This window comes from Pan paniscus, chromosome 15 (genome assembly GCF_029289425.2).
Source record: "Pan paniscus chromosome 15, NHGRI_mPanPan1-v2.0_pri, whole genome shotgun sequence".
Lineage (NCBI taxonomy): Eukaryota > Metazoa > Chordata > Mammalia > Primates > Hominidae > Pan > Pan paniscus.
Genome location: NC_073264.2, coordinates 72,332,410 through 72,351,144, shown reverse-complemented (window position 1 = coordinate 72,351,144; position 18,735 = coordinate 72,332,410). Strand labels below are relative to the sequence as shown.

The 18,735-nt window shown below is 45.0% G+C and overlaps 1 protein-coding gene across 1 annotated transcript; it reads left to right on the top strand.

Moving 5' to 3' along the window:
* The first annotated feature begins 553 nt into the window (after window positions 1-553).
* Window positions 554-18,370, top strand: LOC103787053 (uncharacterized). The gene is given in 3 exon segments (XM_055097421.2): window positions 554-694; window positions 14,964-15,284; window positions 15,286-18,370. Coding segments are annotated over 3 exon segments (828 nt in total). The 3' UTR covers window positions 15,652-18,370.
* Window positions 18,371-18,735: the final 365 nt, after the last annotated feature.

Here is an 18,735-nt window from a genome sequence, read left to right as displayed (position 1 = left end):
ATCAGAGCAGGCACCAACAGTGGGAGGAAGCCAGGCAGCGCAAGCAGGCATTTCTGACGGGGGTGAGATGGGGGCAGGTAGCAGGGGGCCTTCCTGGGCCCCCAGGAGTGCACAGATGCCTGGGTCTGTGGCCACGGCAGGGTGGCTTCAGGCTGCACCCGGGGAGCTTCCACCCCACCAACTCGGAAGGGTTGGGGTTCCTGCTTGTCCCCAGCTCCCACTGGGTCTGTGGAGTGTGCAGCCCCAGCCACGCCTCCTTGTAGCCTGGGCCGGGACCTCCAGGTCCTCACTGGGACACTCTCTGCCTGCTCCTCCATGCCCGACCGCACTGCTCCCCCACCAGTGGGCAGCTCAGCCCGCTCCATCGTAGTGGCCCCTCGGGCGGTGGCCTCCAGGGGGCTCCCAGGGGCAGGCTCTGGGGACTGTCCACTTCCTCCTTGTGCCCTCCTTGCAGTGGCTGCGAGCAAGAGCAGTGACACGGGGCCAGGGTCCAGGGCTGTAGAGGCTCTGAGCCTGGAAGTGGGTCTAACCTAGCCATGCCAGGGTGGGCACGATGCAGTTGGCTGCCTCAGGGACGTGGGGCACAGGGGTCCCACTGCTGCCACTGCCGTTCCTGCTGCCACTGCCTGCGTCCCTGCTGCCACGGCCGACGCGATGGCAGCAGATGCTCCAGATGGCCTGCTACTGCCATCAGGTTAACATTTTTAAGAGAACAACATATTTTCACTCACCTAAAAAAAATGAGTCAATAGTCTGGGCATGGTGGGTAATGCCTGTAATCCTAGCACTTTAGGAGGCCAAGGTGGGAGGATCCTTGAGCTCAGAAGTTTGAGACCAGCCTGGGCAACATAGTGATATCCTGTCTTTACAAAAAAATCAAAAAATTAGGTGGATGTAGTGGTGCACCTGTAGTCCCAGTTACTCGGGAGACTGAGGCAGGAGAATGGTTTGAGCCCAGGAGGTCGAAACTGCAGTGAGCCATCATCAAACCACTGCCCTCCAGCCTGGGTGACAGAGTGAGACCCTGTCTCAAAATAAATAAATAAATAGGCCATTTACAAAGGATTTTATAAATTTGTTAGTTGAAAGAAGTCTGTTAGGCCCTGAATTGGGCAACACAAGCTAACCAGCACTTGTACTTGGAGTGACAGAAGTTTCTTTCTTTCTCAAATACAAATATTCATTTGTTGCTTTTTCATGGCCAGTGGTTAAGAGCCTGGACCACAGAATAATGTAAATCAGCATCAGAGCTCTGGCTCTGTTCCCCATAAGGCACAGGATCTAGAGTAAGTTACATGGGCTCTCCAAGTATCCATTTCTTCATCTATGAAATGGGAATAATAATTCTCCCTAATATGAGATTTGGCCCCACCCAAATCTCATCTTGAGTTATAGCTCCCACAATTCCCACATCGTGGGAGGGACCCGGTGGGAGATGATGGAATCATGGGTTCGGGTCTTTTCCTGTGCTGTTCTTGTGACAGTGAATAAGTCTCATGAGATCTGATGGTTTTATAAAGAGGAGTTCCCCTACACAAGCTCTTTTGCCTGCCGCCATGCTCTTCCTTTGTCTTCCGCCATGATTTTGAGGCCTCCCCAGCCATGTGGAACTGTGAGCTAGTTAAACCTCTCTCCTTTATAAATTACCCAGTAATATGTCTTTCTTAGCAGCATGAGAACAGACTAATACAACACCTCACATGTGTGCTATGAGGATTAAATGAGCTAAACCATGCAAATAACTCAGCCTAATATCTTGCACATAATAAACACTCAATAAATGCAAGCAGTTACGATAACTATTCCACAATTCAGGTTTCTTACTACCTTTCTTTAGCACTTTCTTTAAATGCTTTGACTAAAGTGTTTAATCACACACTTTACATGGAACTTGGAGATAGTACTTTGATGTTTTGAGGAACTGACATTTTTTTAACCAATGAATTTTCTGAATAGTGTTCTGTGGATATTAAGAATTATAGGATGAAGCCAGACGTGTTGACTTACACTTGTAATCCCAGCATTTTGGGAGGCTGAGGCAGGAGGATGGTTTGAGCCCAGGAGTTCAAGACCAGCCTGGGCAACACAGCAAGACCCTGTCTCAAAAAAAAAAAAAAAAAAGAATGATAAGGATGAAAGTTGTCACCAAAGGTTTGTGTAGGAGATGAGAAAACTAGACCCAAAGGTGAGAGGGGTTGGCCGGGCGCGGTGGCTCACGCCTGTAATCCCAGCACTTTGGGAGGCCGAGGCGGGCGGATCACGAGGTCAGGAGATCGAGACCATCCTGGCTAACACGGTGAAACCCCGTCTCTACTAAAAATACAAAAAATTAGCCGGGCGTGGTAGCGGGCGCCTGTAGTCCCAGCTACTCGGGAGGCTGAGGCAGGAGAATGGCGTGAACCCGGGAGGCGGAGCTTGCAGTGAGCCGAGATCGCGCCACTGCACTCCAGCCTGGGCGACAGAGCGAGACTCCGTCTCAAAAAAAAAAAAAAAAAAAAAAAAAAAAGGTGAGAGGGGTTGATATAACTTACAATTACTTACCTGAGAAATCAGCTCTTCTTCCAAATTGAGTTGTTTTCCTACTCTCAGCAAAACATGCTTCAATTTATTCTCTGACTTCAGAAAACTTCTATAAGTCAAATACCTACCAAATCATCTATGTCCTTGAACTGAATCTAGGAAACTCTGAGAGATGATATTTATGCATATATTACAGCAAGAATGGGCTAAAAAATGTAATTCTCTTTGGAGAGCTTTGAAGAACAGGGTGTCTTTTGTTTATGTATTCTGAGGTGATGTCATTGTCTCCCCAGTCACCGGGTCACTGGGAGGGTGCAAGGAGTTGCGATAGGGCTGGCCTGGAGCAGTGATGGATTTCACCTCTCACCTGAACTCTTCATGAACAATAGCCCATTTGTCAGGCTGTGGACCCAGGCCTTTCTGCTTATGAAAGGAGGCACAGTCACATGACCTTCATGAGGCCTGAAGTTCTCACATCAGCCTTCTTATAAGAGGGCTGTAACCACAAAAGTCAAAAGCTATACCTGGGGCCAGGCTCTGGCAAGGCACCGGGAATGCAGAGGTGACGACCCAGACAGGCATGGCCACTGGCTTCCTGAAGCTTACACTCTAGTGGGAAAGACAGCATGTAAACAACTGGCAAACAGGAATTAATTACAGTTGAAATGAGCACCATGAAGCACAGAGCAGTGCTGGGTTTTATAATGGGATCTAATGGGGAGGGAGAGGAAGAGCTAGGCATGACATTGAAAACACATTTTGAAAAATATCAAAACAAACACAGAAACATGACGTAGAACACCAACTGTGCTTCAGTTTTAAAGATAAAGCTGAAGACAGCAGAGAAACATCACATTTGCCTAGGGTGGGACTGATGGGGCCTTGTCCTCTCCAAAGTTAGGAGTTGAGGCTTCTGGTTGCTGGGAGTGGCTCAGTAGGAAGAGTTTGAGAAGCTCTGGCAGGGACACAGAGGGTTTGGGCTCCAGAGGTGGAGCCCTCCAGATGTAAAAGTCCCCTAAAACAATGAGAAGGAACCTGCTGGATGGCTGGAGGGAAGCCCATTTCCAGGAGGTCCACAGCCCAGATTGGCAGCCATCAATACCCTTTCCTGGCCACGCCATTCTCCAAATTGCTCACACAGCTGGCACTGTTGCCTCCTCAGCCCTGGCTGCCCCTCTCGTTTTATGCTGCCATCCAGTCTTCCCTCAGGGTGCGGATGAAGCTGTTTGTCTTGAGACACAAAGGAGCCTGTGCATGTGTGTGTGCGCACACACAGAGAAAGAGAGAAGATGAGAGGAGAGAGACATCTGAGCCACTATCCTTTCCTGCTGCACTCTGTTCAACTCTGTTTATCTCTCTTTTGGGGGCAATTGCCAATTCATCTGCTAATTTACCTGATTTTCAGTCCATCTCCTTGGGACACAGTGGGCTCAAGACATCACCAAATAATGTCAGCCATCATTTGACCCCTTCCCCAACCCTCTAGCTCCAGTCCAGCATCTTCAAACTTCTCTTACTAGACTTTCCTGGATGAGGCATTTCTGAGGCATGGGGAAGAAGCAGTCAGATGGAAGCAGTCCCTAGCAGTCACCGCCGTGGGATGAGGAATGACTGAGGGGAAGAGAAGAAAATGGAAGTAGAGAGGGCAGTCTTCCCTTTCACAAAGTGTGTGGGCCAAGGTGGTATCAGTTGCAGGTGAATTTCTGGGACCAGGAAAGCTCACAAAACAACAGAACCTGAATGTTTTGGGGGACTTACCCAGAACTACTAAATCCTAGAATTTTTTTATTTCTTATTTTTAAATTTTTAAAAATTTTTTGTAGAGACGGGGTCTTGCTATGTTGCCCAGGCTGGTCTTGAACTTTTATCCTCAAGCAATCCTCCTACCTTGGCCTCCCAAAGTGCTGGCATGAGCCACCATGCCTGGCCTTGAATCATAGAATTCTTGAACATCATCAAACCTACAAAGGCCCAAAGTAAAACATAGTAAAGAATAACTGAAAAATAAAATGATCTCTTTGAATCTTTAATAATTCTATTCTGGCTGGGCTCAGTGGCTCACACCTGTAATCCCAGCACTTTGGGAGGCCAAGGTGGACACATCACTTGAGGCTAGGAGTTTGAGACCAGCCTGGCCAACATGGTGAAACACCGTCTCTAAAAAAAATGACAAAAATTAGCCAGGCATGTTGTACTATGCTTGTAATCCCAGCTACTCCAGAGGCTGAGACATGACAATCGCTTTAACTGAGGAGGTGGAGGTTGCAGTGAGCTGAGATCACACCACTGCACTCCCAGCCTGGGCGACAGAGCAACACTCTGTCTCAAAATAATAATAATAAATAATAATAATAATAATAATAATTCTATTCCTACAGGACTCCAGTTATTTGTAATAGCATCTCACTTTCTTAGATCCCTTGACATGCATCATTAGCGGTTGTCTTCCTATCAGATTAGTTTGTCACATACAAGAAGTTTTACCTTTGTGACAACCACAACGAGCAGAGAATGTTGGTGTTGATACATGAATGCTGATAATTAATCTCATTCTCCCTAAGACTCCATTTTTCTATCCTAGCTTCACTATAAAATTTGATGCTTTATTATACTGAACACATTTTTTTAAACCTCAAGAATGTAAGTTACACAATGCTACAGTTTGAATGTGTCTCCCAGAATTCATATTTTGGAAACTTAATCCCCAATGTGACAGTGTTGGGAGGTAGGGGCTAATGGGAAGTGTTTAGGTCATGAGGAATCCATCCTCATGAACAGATTCATGCCCTTAAGAAAGGGCTGGTGGGAGTGAGTTCGCTCTCTTGTGCTCTTGACCTTCCACTTCCGCCATACAATGACAAGCAAGAAGGCCCTCACCAGCTGCCAGTGCCTTGATCCTGGACTTCTCAGCCTCCAGAACTGTGAGCCAATGAATTTCTGTTTATTATAAATCACCCAATCTCAGGAATTCTGCGATAGCAGCACAAAATGGGCTAAGATAGTGGCATTTCAAACCAACTGGAGACAGAATAAAATATTCAATAGATAGCATTGGATTGATATGCTACTTGTTTGGGGAGAGAGAAAAGTTAGATTGCCCCACTCCACCTCATACCTTACTTAACAATTAATTCCTTATGACCAAAGAGCTGAGCATAAAGCAAAACTAACAACTTTAAAATATATTTAGCAGAATTTGAAAAAAACATCCTGAGATGGGGAAAATCTCCTAAAACGAGATTTAAATCCAGAAACCTTAAACAAAATAACTGACAGTTTGTTTACATAAAGTGGCAAATTTTGCATCTAAAAAGATACCATGAACAAAATTGAAAACAAAATGGGTGTGGTGCAGTGGCTCATGCCTATAATCCCAGCACTTTCGGAGGCTGCGGTGGACGGATCACCTGAGGTCAGGACTTCAAGACCAGCCTGACAAACATGGAGAAACCCCATCTCTACTAAAAATACAAAGATTAGCTGGGCATGGTGGCAGGCACCTGTAATCCCAGCTACTCGGGAGGGTGAGGCAGGAGAATCATTTGAACCTGGGAGGCGGAGGTTGCAGTGAGCTGAATTTGTGCCACTGCACTACACCCTGGGCAACAGAGTGAGACTGTCTCAAAAAACAAACAAACAAAAATCCAAAATGGCTAGGCTGAAAGTAAACGTTTTTGAGTATACCTGACAAGCAGCCTCCCCAGGTATTCTTTTCTCAGTAGAACTCCTCTTATCTTCAACACTCAGACCTCATAAAATGTACATATCTCTCCAACACAGTATTTTTTGAACCAATGTTTATATAGAACATTTTATTTGTACATTCCCCAAACTCAAGATAATATTTTTAAACAAAGTAGGATGTGTGGGAGGGAAAGGGGAAGAATTTTCCAGTTACTTTCCAATTATAATTGGAAGGATGTCAGAATCACATGCAGATGTTTTGAAAAGTGCCAAGTGTTAACAAAGGGATGTGAGTAGGATGTTGACGGCTACACACAAGCAAATTCTGTTAAAAGTCACGTGAACTGTTTGGTGATCAGGAAACAATGTTTTGTGAGGTGGGGTGGCTCACGCCTAATCCCAGCATTTAGGAAGGTCAAGGCAGGAGGATTGCTTGAGGCCAGAAGTTTGAGACCAGCGTGGTCAATATAGCAAGACTCTCTTTCTACCAAAAATTAGAAACTTAGCTGGGTGCGGTGGCACTCACCTGTAGTCCCAGCTACTCAGGAGGCTGAGGTGGGAGGATTGCTTGAGCTCAGGATTTACAGGCTGCAGTGAATTATGATCATGCCACTGTACTCCAGCCCGGGCATCAGAGTAAGATCCTTTCTCTAAAAAGATTTAAAGGAAGCAATGTTGTATGCATCTTATGTACTAAATAATTTGTTAAATACATTGACATATTCCGGTGTTTTAGGAAATTGACTGGCAGTGTTATATTGATAGGAAATGGAATCCTCATTAGTATTTTCATTCAGTTTCTGGTGTTTAGGGATGGATTTCTGATGTAATGGAGACATGTTTGTATTCACAAATGGTAATATAGACAGGTTAGTATTGAGAAAATACATAAAGTGATTTGTTCAAATCTAAAAGAAAAAGATAAAACAAAAAGATTTAAAATCACTAGGAAATGGGTAAAGAATGGAAACAGACAATTCACAAGAGAAAAAAAATTGTGAAATTGTGAAATTAGCCAATAAATATGAACAGTACTCAACCTCACTGTAAGCAAAAAAATACATTAAGTATATTCACTTGATCTTAGCCAAAAGGCCGAGAAGTGACATATTAAGTATATTCAAACAATGAATTACCCTCTTAAAATCCATCAGATATACAGAAGAGAAAAAATTTGATAATATTGAGTTGTTGAAGATTTGGGAAATCAGGCACTTTTATTTTTCTAGTGGCTGTGAACATTGATGAAGGCATTTTTCAAGGCAAATTGCTAGTATCTATTAAAAACTGCAATGCATACATACTTTAACAACTTATTTCTAGAAACCTATCATTCCGAAATACATATATTCACAAAGATATGTGCATCTATATGAATACATATTGCAGCATTATTTGTAATATCAAAACATATTGAAAAGATCCAAAATGTATACCAAGAATTTAAATATATTATGGTATGAAACACCATGCTATTGTTAGAGAGAGTCGGGTAGACTTATGCATACTGAGATGAAAGGTCTCCAAAGCATATTAAGTGAACAGAGCAAGTTGCAGAAAAATACGTGCAAAATTCGACATTTATGTGTACGCCTGTAGAGATATGTCAGCAAATATATATGAAAGGAGACTGAAAGGATGCACACTGAACTGTCTAGAACAGTTGCTTCTGGGAGAGAAGTAGTTGTTGGAGGAGGTGCTGGACGATGGTATTCTCCGTTACCAAATATTCCAGTTTCTTGCCCTGCAGTGCCCCTCTCTGCAGGAGGCTATTTTCCCACACTGCTGACCTCAGGAATGACCATATTACTTGCTTTGGCCAATAACTGATGTTGGTCATTTTTGTGCAAAGTTTTAGAAGTTAGGGCACCCTTTGCCTTGTCTTTTTCCTTCTGCCACGAGATTGGTGATATTTCAGATAGAGGTTAGGTTCTTCCATCAGTTTTGGTTCTGGAGTCAAGATGGTAAAAAGCAGAGCTGTAGTGGACTCATGAAAAACATGCATGGCCAGGCGCCGTGGCTCAGGCCTGTAATCCCAGCACTGTAGGAGGCCAAGGTGGGCAGATCACTTGAGGTCAGGAGTTTGAGACCAGCCTGGCCAACATGGTGAAACCCTGTATCTACTAAAAGTACAAAAATTAGCTAGGTATGGTGGCACATGCCTGTAACCCCAGCTACTTGTGAGGCTGAGGTGGGAGGATCGCTTGAACCCAGGAGGCGGAGGTTGCAGTGAGCTGAGATTGTGCCACTGCACTCCAGCCTGAGCAACAGAACAAGACTCCATCTCAAATAAAAAATAAAAAATTAATAAAGGCTGGGTGCAGTGGCTAATGCCTGTAATCCCAGCACTTTGGGAGGCAGAGGTAGGTAGGTCACCTGAGGTCAGGAGTTTGAGGCCAGCCCTGCCAACATGGTGAAACCCTGTCTCTACTAAAATACAAAAATTTGCTGGGCGTTGTGGTGTGCACCTTTAATCCCAGCTACTCGGGATGCTGAGGTAGGAGAATTGCTTGAACCCAAGAGGTAGAGTTTGCAGTGAGCCAAGATCGCTCCACTGCACTCCAGCTTGGGCGAAAGAGCCAGACGCTGTCTCAAAATAAATAAATAAATAATTTGTAAAAAGAAAAATAAAAATAGAAAAACATGTAGTGTGAACAAGAAAAAAACCTCACACCTGTAATCCCAGCACTTTGGGAGGCTGAGGTAGGAGGATTGATTAAGGCCAGAAGTTTAAGACCAGCCTGCGCAATACAGGACAAATAAATAAATAAATGAATAAACTTACTGAGGTTTGGAGACATTTGTTACTGTAGTATAACATGGCCTACTGTGACTGGTACCAATAAGGAAAACTTCCACAGGTTTTCTTCCATATTTTTTTATTGTATAGACATTTTGGAATATACATATACTTACGTATTACTTATAAACTAATTTTTAAAAATTGACATCTCAGGCCGGGTACAGTGGCTCATGCCTGTAATCCCAGCACTTTGGGAGGCCAAGGTGGGTGGATCATGACGTTAGGAGTTCGAGACCAGCCTTACCAACATGGTGAAACCTCATCTGTAGTAAAAATACAAAAATTAGCTGGGCGTGGTGGCATGTGCCTGTAATCTCAGCTACTCAGGAGGCTGAGGCAGGAGAATTGCTTGAACCCGGGAGGCGGAGATTGCAGTGAGCTGAGATCACGCCACTGCACTCCAGCCTGGACGACAGAGCGAGACTCTGTCTCAAAAAAAAAAAAAAAAAAATTACATCTCAGCAAAATTACAAATGACCACAAGTCAAGGGCCTTCAGGATTGCTGACAATTAGAAACTGCAAAAGCAAAATCCTGGAATTCCAAGGGCAAATTTGAAGTGCCTGCCTGAAACATGACTGCATGCCAACACACTATGTAGTGCTGTGAGGAGGTAAGAGGTATGTTGTCAAGCCAGGGACCAAGAGATATAGTGGTTAACTAGACAGGTGAGAATTCTTCTTGTGTATATTAGAGGAAGGACATTCGGGCAGTCAGCGTTCCACCTTCTAACTGCAGTGCTGAAGCGCATCCCAGTAAATGGTGGGATCATAGTGGTTGCTTTTGTAGACATTATGAGATGTTGTTCTTCAGTAGTAGGGATTAAGTTGCAATGATTGCTGAGTCACTGTTGTCTGAATGTGCCAGCTCTTCAAATGTGTCCTGAACACAAAGAATTTGAGAACCCCTGACTCAGGAAGTAGGGCAGGTAATTATGCATAGACTCTTCTTTCCTGGTGGCTGCTGCCCCTCACCTGAATCTAAATGCTCAGCACTTACTCCTTGATGGAGCACCTGTTCCATGGGGGCCAGGCCTCAGCAAACCTACCCCCAAAAGTCCAAGGAAGCTGAGAGGCTGAAGAAAAAGGCTGACATATCCGGTTCCTCAGAAATATACACTTAATAGGGACTTACAAACAGAAGCCATGTCTGTGTCTCAGGCAGCGGTGAGGCAAGATGGTGGATCCTGCACCATTTATTCTCATGAGCAGGGCTTATATAATACTGGGAAAGGGTATATGTGATTCAAAATGTTTGTGTAGAACAATTGAAGTCCTGTAACATCAAGGTTGTTTTGACCTCAGGGCAGGATTTACAGTAGGTACCTATTCTCACACAAGAAACATCAAATAAACTGGAAATCTTAGAGGACTTCCTAGAACAAGGGTTTATCAGAAGTTAAAGTGATGGATTAGCATCCAAGTTGGAGTTGCTTTGGCCTCCACAGCACCTCCTCTTTGCTAGGTGCTGGAATTGCTGTTAGCAATACAGACACAATTCTTGCTCTCAAATGCATAGCCTAGTAGAGGAGACAGATCAGTTATACATACATAAAGGCACAGATAACAGTAATAGCAGTAGTAACCCTTTCTGAAAGGGGTAGTCGTTTTCAAGTATTTATAGTTCACACATACACACACAAACCAACCCAGCAAGCCCAGTATAATTTCCCTACTTTTACAGATGAGGACATTGAGATTGGGAGAAATGAACTGGCTTCCTTAGGTTCCAACAGACCATAGGTAGAGGCTCAGCCTCAAGTTCTTCTCGTCTATGCAAAGTGACCTCCTGTGCAAAAGGATGAGTAAATAATAGCATCAGAGTGAAACAAAAGGCTGTGAGGCACAGAAGATATCAAAACTTTAACCTTGAATCAAAACTTTAACCTTGAATCAAAACTTTAACCTTCAGAGCAGGATGCAACAATCCAGCTTTTTGTTTACTTTGTTCCCAGAGGTTAAAGCAGACCCCGGTGAGTGGAGTGGCCTGGAAATCTGACTTTGGTTAGCTATGGTTAGAATTCCTTCTATTTCTGCCTGCATGCCCGCCCCCTTCTAGTACTGGAAGTAAACATCTTACTTGATAGGGGGATGGGGTTAGGGAGAAGGAAAGTCCTCACAATAGGTCTGCTGTTGTGCAAAGAATTCTACAAGATGCAGATTTAGACCAAGGCAGTGGGGGCAGTGGGGGAAGGGGTGGTGCCAAGGTCCCACCCATCAAGTCCCTTCTGTGGCTGAGGCTGAGAATTGGTCACATATATTTGCCATCAGCTAAGTGATCTGTTTAACGTTTTTCCTGGTTAGGCTCTCAGCACAGAGAAATATCCTAGGAGATCAAGCTCAGTCAGGTCTGTTCTCTGTTACTTAAGGGAGTTTAACCTGAACAAGGGTTTAGCAGGGCTCCCAGTCCCAAGACCATTTTCGTATGGGCTTATTTTCCCACTGGCAGGGTGAGTGAGAACAGTGAGTGAAGTTTTCACCAAAAGAAACCAAAAATCCAAGCAAGAGGCCTTGGTGGTGGGCTCCTGTTCTGGGCTCTGCTTTAGGGCTGAGGTCTCAGCCTTTGCACCACAGGATCCACAGGACCCCATGGACACTCAACAGAGGCAGTGGAAGCCAGGGAAGAGACATTCTGGACAACCTGTGGGATGGTGAGCGGCTCAGCTCTGTATTATGAATGGAAGTCAGAGGAAAAAGAGATTTATAAGAGTCTTTTAACAAGTGCCCCAGCTGACTAAAATGGTAAATAAAGACAGAGAGAGGCTGAGTGTGGTGACTCATGCCTGTAATCCCAGCACTTTGGGAGGCCAAGGCAGGAGAATCACTTGAGTCTAGGAGTTCGAGACCAGCCTGGGCAACATAGTGAGACCTTGTATCTACAAAAAATAAAATAGTCAGAGGCAGTTGAACTAGAGCAACTCCATCTTGAATAGGGGCTGTGTAAAATAAGGCTGAGACCTACTGGACTGCATTCCCAGACAGTTAGACCTTCTAAATCACAGGATGAGATAGAGGTCAGAACAAGATACAGGTCACAAAGACCTTGCTGATAAAACAGTTTGCAGTAAAGAAGCCAGCTAAAACCCACCAAAACCAAGATGGTGATGAGAGTGACCTCTGGTCGTCCTTACTGCTACACTCCCACCAGCACCATGACAGTTTACAAATGCCATGGCAACATCAGGAAGTTACCCTATATGGCCTAAAAAGGGGAGGCATGAATAATCCACCCCTTGTTTAGCATATCATCAAGAAATAACCATAAAAATGGGCAGCCAGCAGCTCTTGGGGCTTTTCTGCCTATGGAGTAGCCATTCTTTTACTCCCTTAGTAAACTGGCTTTCACTTTCCTCTATGGATTTGCCTTGAATTCTTTCTTGTATGAGATCCAGGAACCCTCTCTTGGGGTCTGGATTGGGACCCCTTTCCGATAACAAAATTAGCTGGGCATGGTTGTGCATGCCTGTTGTCCCGGCTACTTGGGAGGCTGAGGTGGGAGAATCGATTGACCCCAGGAGGCTGAGGCTGCAGTGAGCTGAGATTGCACTATTGCACTCCAGCCTGGGTGACAGAGTGAGATCTTGTCTCAAAAAAAACCAAACAACAACAACAACAACAAAACAAACCAAAAACAGAAAGAGAGGGAAAAAAATGGGTGAAAGAGGCAGTTACCTTGTGCCTGGGAAACATGGAATGTTTCATGGAATGTGAGAAAACTGTACAAACATTTCAATAGAGCAACAGGTGGTGAAGGTTTCTTTTTTTTTCTTTTCTTTTTTTTTTTTGAGACAGAGTCTCGCTCTGTCACACAGGCTGGAGTGCAGTGGCACAGTCTTGGCTCACTGCAACCTCCACCTCTCGGGTTCAAATGATTCTCCTGCCTCAGCCTCCCAAGTAGCTGGGACTACAGGTGCCCACCACCATGCCCGGCTAATTTTTTGTATTTTTAGTAGAGAGGGGGTTTCACCATGTCGATCTCTTGACCTCATGATCCACCCGCCTCGGCCTCCCAAAGTGCGGGGATTACAGGTGTGAGCCACCGCACCCGGCCTGTAGGTTTCTTAGAGCTGTGATTCAATGACATGTAGCATCAAGTTTATATGAGTGTCACATTTCCTTTGAATAGTGTTAAAAATGACTCTAAACTTTTGAATCACCAAAGGTCAGAAGAGGACACTTAACTTTTTCCATTATACTCAGCTGCTCTTCTTAGGGGACATTTTGTGCTCTTGTGAAGTGAGCAATTGAGGTGCCAAAGGCCAGTGTGGTATGCCCTGTTTCTGACCTCTTAACCTGTGGGTGTCTTGAGGAAGAAAGTGGCTTAAAAAAAAAATCTTTGTTTCCTCTGTGCCTGGAAGGGCCAGGAGGGGGTGGAGGGCAGACAATGCCAGGTGGCACTCACTCTCAGGGTTGTGCAAATGAGTTTCTCCTTAAACTTTGTCTGCTCAATGCCTCATTGGCCCCAGCCTAGTCCTGGCTCTGGGGTCAAGCACAGTGCAGAGAGGACAATAAGAGCTCCTTGGCCAGGCACAGTGGCTCACGCCTGTAATCCCAGCACTTTGGGAGGCCTTGGCAGGTGGATCGCTTGGGGTCAGGAGTTAAGCTCAGCCTGGCCAACATGGTGAAACCCTGTCAAAAGAAAGAAAGAAAAGAGAGAAAAGAAGGAAGGAAGGAAAGAAAAGAAAAGAAAAGAAAAGGAACTCCTTTGTTGAATGAATAAGGGGATAAGCAAATGAAGTGTATAGGGAAGGACACACACATTGGAAAACTCTAGATACTGAGTGTTTTCACAGCCTTTGTCCAGCCTGTGTTACAAAAGGGTCATGTTGAGGTAGATTAACTGGGCCTCCAGTATCATCTTAGCTCAGGCTGCTGTAACAGGGTAACATACGGTGGTTCAGACAACAGGCATTTCTCTCTGGTGGTTCTGGAGGCTGGGAAGTCCAAGATCAAGATGCTGGCAGATTCAGCTCCTGGGGAAGGCTCTCTTCCTGCTTTACAGATGATTGCCTTCTCACTGTGTTCCTCACATGGCAGAGAGAAAGAGAGAGAAAGAGTAGGTGGTCTCTGTTCCTTTTCTTATAAGACACTAATCCCATCATGGGGGCCCATCCTCATGACCTCATCTACACCGAATTACTTCCCAAAGGGCCCACCTCCAAATACCATCACATTGGGAGTTAGGACTTCAACAAATGAATTGGGGTGAGGCAAGGCACAAACACTCAGTCCATAATGTAGTGCATTAAAATTACACATTTTGGGTCCCTGCTTTGGCACAAAAGTTTGATCACCGTAATAGAATTCTAAAGTGGCCCCCAAGATTCCCTCACCCAGTGTGCACAACCTGTGTAATCCCCATCCCTTGAGTGGGTGGGCCTGGCCTAATCAAGTGAACTCTTTAAAAGAGGGTGTAGAGGTTAGAGATCAAAGAAGTCAGAGAGATTGGAAGCATGAGAGGAATTTTTCTTGAAGGAACCAATAGCTACATTATAAGAGGGCTACAGGATGAGAAAATAGGAGAGGCCTCCAGGAGCTCAGAGCAGTCCCCAGTAACATCCAGCAGGAGGTGGGCAACTCAGTCCTACAACCACAAGCAACTAAATTTTTGACGCCAACCTTATGAGACCCTACGCAGAGAACGCAGCCAAACCACACCTGCACTTCTGCCTCACTTTCTTGCTGGCTGTTACTGGGGACTGCTCTGAGCTCCTAGGTGATCACAAATTTGTGTTTCATTAAGCCGCTAGGTTTATAGTAATTTGTTACATAGCGTAGAAAGCTTATCTCCTTTCTACAATAGATCAGTCCACCTCTCCTGGGTCCCCTGTCTTATTAAAAATAGCTCTCATGTGGTTGTTGATTACATTTTTCCCTCGCATTAATATATAACCTGTTCCTTTTAATCCATAACCTTCTTCTTTTTTTCCCTACTGTTTCCTTTGGGAATTTACATAGCAATTTAGAATCTACTACACACATTGCTATTTGAACACTCACAGAAAACTATTATCTTCCCCCCACCCTCTACAAAGCATCTCCAGGGCTCATATTATTGTGAGGCCTCTATTTTCATCCTTGCAACCAATGTTCAGAGCTTACAGAGCTTATCATGTTTATTATATAACAATAAGACATAAGCCAAAACAACTTGCTGCTGGGCTTTTAAACATAGCAACAGCAGAAATCTTTTCTGGGCTTGAGGAAGAGCCACTTCAAATGTCTACTAATTTCAGCAATTTTCTGGTCTATGGAATGAAAAGTCTAAAACTCACAGAAAGCCCTCTGCTCCACCATCGGACTTCATGACGCAAGGGGGCAGGTGGGGAAGAAAGTGGCGTGCTCCCTGGTTGTTGGGATTCACAGGCTGCCTCTCAAAGGAGTATTGCCTGGGTGGCGAATGCTCTTGGAGGAGAAAAGAGAAAGGCATGAAATGGGGACCCTTCAAAGTTGCCACCATGGTAATGTCACTCAGTGGCACAGGGCTTGTTCCTCCCTTTTGTTCTCTTTTCTTTTTTTTTTTTTGAGACGGAGTCTCGGAGTCTCGTTCTGTCACCCAGGCTGGAGTGCAGTGGCGCTATCTCGGCTCACTGCAAGCTCTGCCTCCTGGGTTCACACCATTTTCCTCCCTCAGCCTCCCGAGTAGCTGGGACTACAGGTGCCTGCCACCACGCCCAGCTAATTTTTTGTATTTTTATTAGAGACGGGGTTTCACCATGTTAGCCAGGATAGTCTCGATTTCCAGACCTCATGATCCACCTGCCTCGGCTTCCCAAAGTGCTGGGATTACAGGTGGGAGCCACCGCGCCCGGCCCCTTTTGTTCTCTTTTCTAATGGGAGGACCATTAGCAGTTGTATTCAAATGAAGAGCTCATTTAGTTATAAGCACTAAAAACCTAATCCGGTTTAAGCACAGCAGGTTTCTTGGCTGACATAGTGGATTGAGCCAAGGCTGTGCTGTTCCCTTGACCTCCCTGTTTGGTTTCATTCTCAGGCACCCACTCCCCACACAATGCCCTTCACTTCCCCACCCCCAACCCAAATCTCTTGCCTCACCCCATGGAAAAAGGGTGCCTCTTTCCTCCATTCCAGCCATGAATCCTGGGCTGACCATTTGAGCTTTGGTCACATGTCCTCCCCTTAAATCAGTGCAGTGGCCAGGGAGATGGAACCCACTGTTTGGCCAGCACAGGGCATGTGTGTCTATTTCTAGAGCAGGAAGACGAGGTCACGAGGACTGAGTGTGGGGAAAGGCTGGGTCCCCAGAGGAAAACCAGGGTGCCGTTACCATTGGATGGTGGAGTGGACACTGGGTGAACCACGGATGGCCTCCAGCAGCGGGACCTGTCCCAGTACCAGATAGAGCTGGGAAGGCTTGAAGCCCAGAGAGGCCATAGGGAGCAGAGGCTTCTCCCCAGCTCTGTGCTTCCACTGAGCCACCCCAGCATCCTGCACGTTCATCTATGGGTGTGTGTACCTCTCACCCAGGTTGCCTGCCTGGAAGTAGAGTCAATGTGGAGGTGCATAGCACAGTGTTTCTCTGCCTCAGGCCTTCTAATTTCCTCTCTTGGCCCACAAGGGGTGGGAATTTCTGTGCCCTGTCCCTGTGTTCCTCTGAGAGTGGACTGTCTTCTCTCCCTTCACAAAAATCTGAGGGCTGTATGAAGACTTCACATGGGGGGCCTGGCCTGCTGTGGGTGGGAGTCTGTGTGCAGCAGGAAGTGGGAAGCTGGAGTAACCCTGGGTCCCAGGCCTTTGGAAACCCACATTGTCCCTAGAGCTGTTGCTCGTGGGGTTATTCCGTCTCTACCCGTGTCCTGTTGGATCTGCCACACAGCAGGACCTCTCTGTATCCACTTCCTATGGGTTCTCCCCAGAGCATCTTTCAGGAGTGCCATGACCCCTGCTTTCTGGATTGAGGGGGTAGGAAGGGCTCTCTCTTGTTTCTAATTGAACACTGGCCTATGCCAGACTGACCAAATACTCCCTGATCATTCAAAGTGTCTCCTCCATGCCCTTGGGCAGGTTCCATTTCTGCTTAGCCAGAGAGACTTCCCTATTCACCAACAATGAGTTAAACACTCTTTGATGGGGAAGGTAAAAGATTTTCCCTATGTAGGATACATACTTGGAAATTTAGCTCTTAGCAGTTGGGTGTGCTATATGCAAAAGTAAAGTGCCAATTAGTTTTGCTGAATTTTATTAATATTGGGGGTCCATTATAAAACCACCCATTAGGTCTATAACAGCACAACTTAAGATATATCCTAGTGGGGTTATCTATTTGATTCATGATGCTTAAATCATTAATTTTATACTTAACATAGGAAATGTGATTGAATGATTCATTTATGTAGCAAAGTTGTACTTATTAAATATTTACTCAGTGTAAGGTACTGAGCCAAGGAATACAAAGATAGCTAACACTCATTTCTTCTCCTCCAAAAGTTTATAATCTGCTAGATGAAGCAAGTGCGTAGCACAAAAATAGCTAAATCTGTTTCTTTAGGAAGACAGCTTATTTGAAGTTCACCTAACTTCAAGCTTGAGGAGCTTTTACTGAAACTAACTAAGGTTTGGCTCAGGTGTCTGGTATTAAAAAGGGCCACTCAGAAGCTCCAAATCCCAGGAAAGGTTCTAGATACTGGGGAGGGGCTATAGAGTTTCAGGGATTCTTTTGCTTCAAAATTAAGTAAGAATTTTTTGACTGCTCTGAAAGAAGCTATGTGAAACCCAGTGGAAAAAAAATGACTAAATTATTCTTGATCTTTTGGCATTTAACAGAGCAAAATGTAAGTGGAAAGGAAGCAGGAATATCAGATTATTAATGGCACATTAACTATCTGAAGAACGTGTTGGTCCATAGAGTGTGCAGAGGATCCAGTAAAGGGAATGTATCCTGTGACGTCAGAACAGATGGATGTCACATTGAGTCAGCAATGATGAGGGGACAGGTGTTGGACATTGACAGGGTCTGCTATAGTCACCAGGGAGAAGCTGTCTCAAAGACTTGAGCCCCAAGTCTAAACATCTCTGGAAAGGGCCCTGATTTGGCCTGTCTTTCGTCACAAGTCACCCTTGGGCCAATCACCTTGGGCCCAAAATAGCTGATGATTCTGCAGTAGCCATGGGAGCTACTGGGGTGGGAACATGTGGGGAAAGTAACTGTGAGGGGTGTGTTCTAACTGGGGAGTTAGTCCTAGAAAAAGGGTGTCCAGTATGCCTGACTTTAGCTGGAGACATTTCTGTAGCTCAGCTTTAATTTTCCAGTATTTGGCATTGAGTTACTATTGTTGCTTCTACAACTCTGACATGAAGTCCCAGTTCTAAAAAAAAAAAAAAAAAAAAAAAAAAAAAAAAACCCATGGATGAGACAATAAAATGCCCACCTGGATTGTTGCAGCAAGGTATTGTTCTTCACCCTGCTCCATATGAGTCTTGCCCCAGTAACTTGGTCCTTCTAGGACTGGACTTCTCAGAGACGGGGGTTTGTATGAGTCTGTTCTAATGCTGCTGATAAAGACATACCCGAGACTGGGTAATTTATAAAGAAAAATAGGTTTAATGAACTCACAGTTCCACATGGCTGAGGAGACCTCACAATCAAAGGCAAAATGCACATCTTACATGGCAGCAGGCAAGAGAGAATGAGAGCCAAGCAAAAGGGGAAACTCCTTATAAAACCATCAGATCTCATGAGACTTATTCACCACCATAAGAACACTATGGG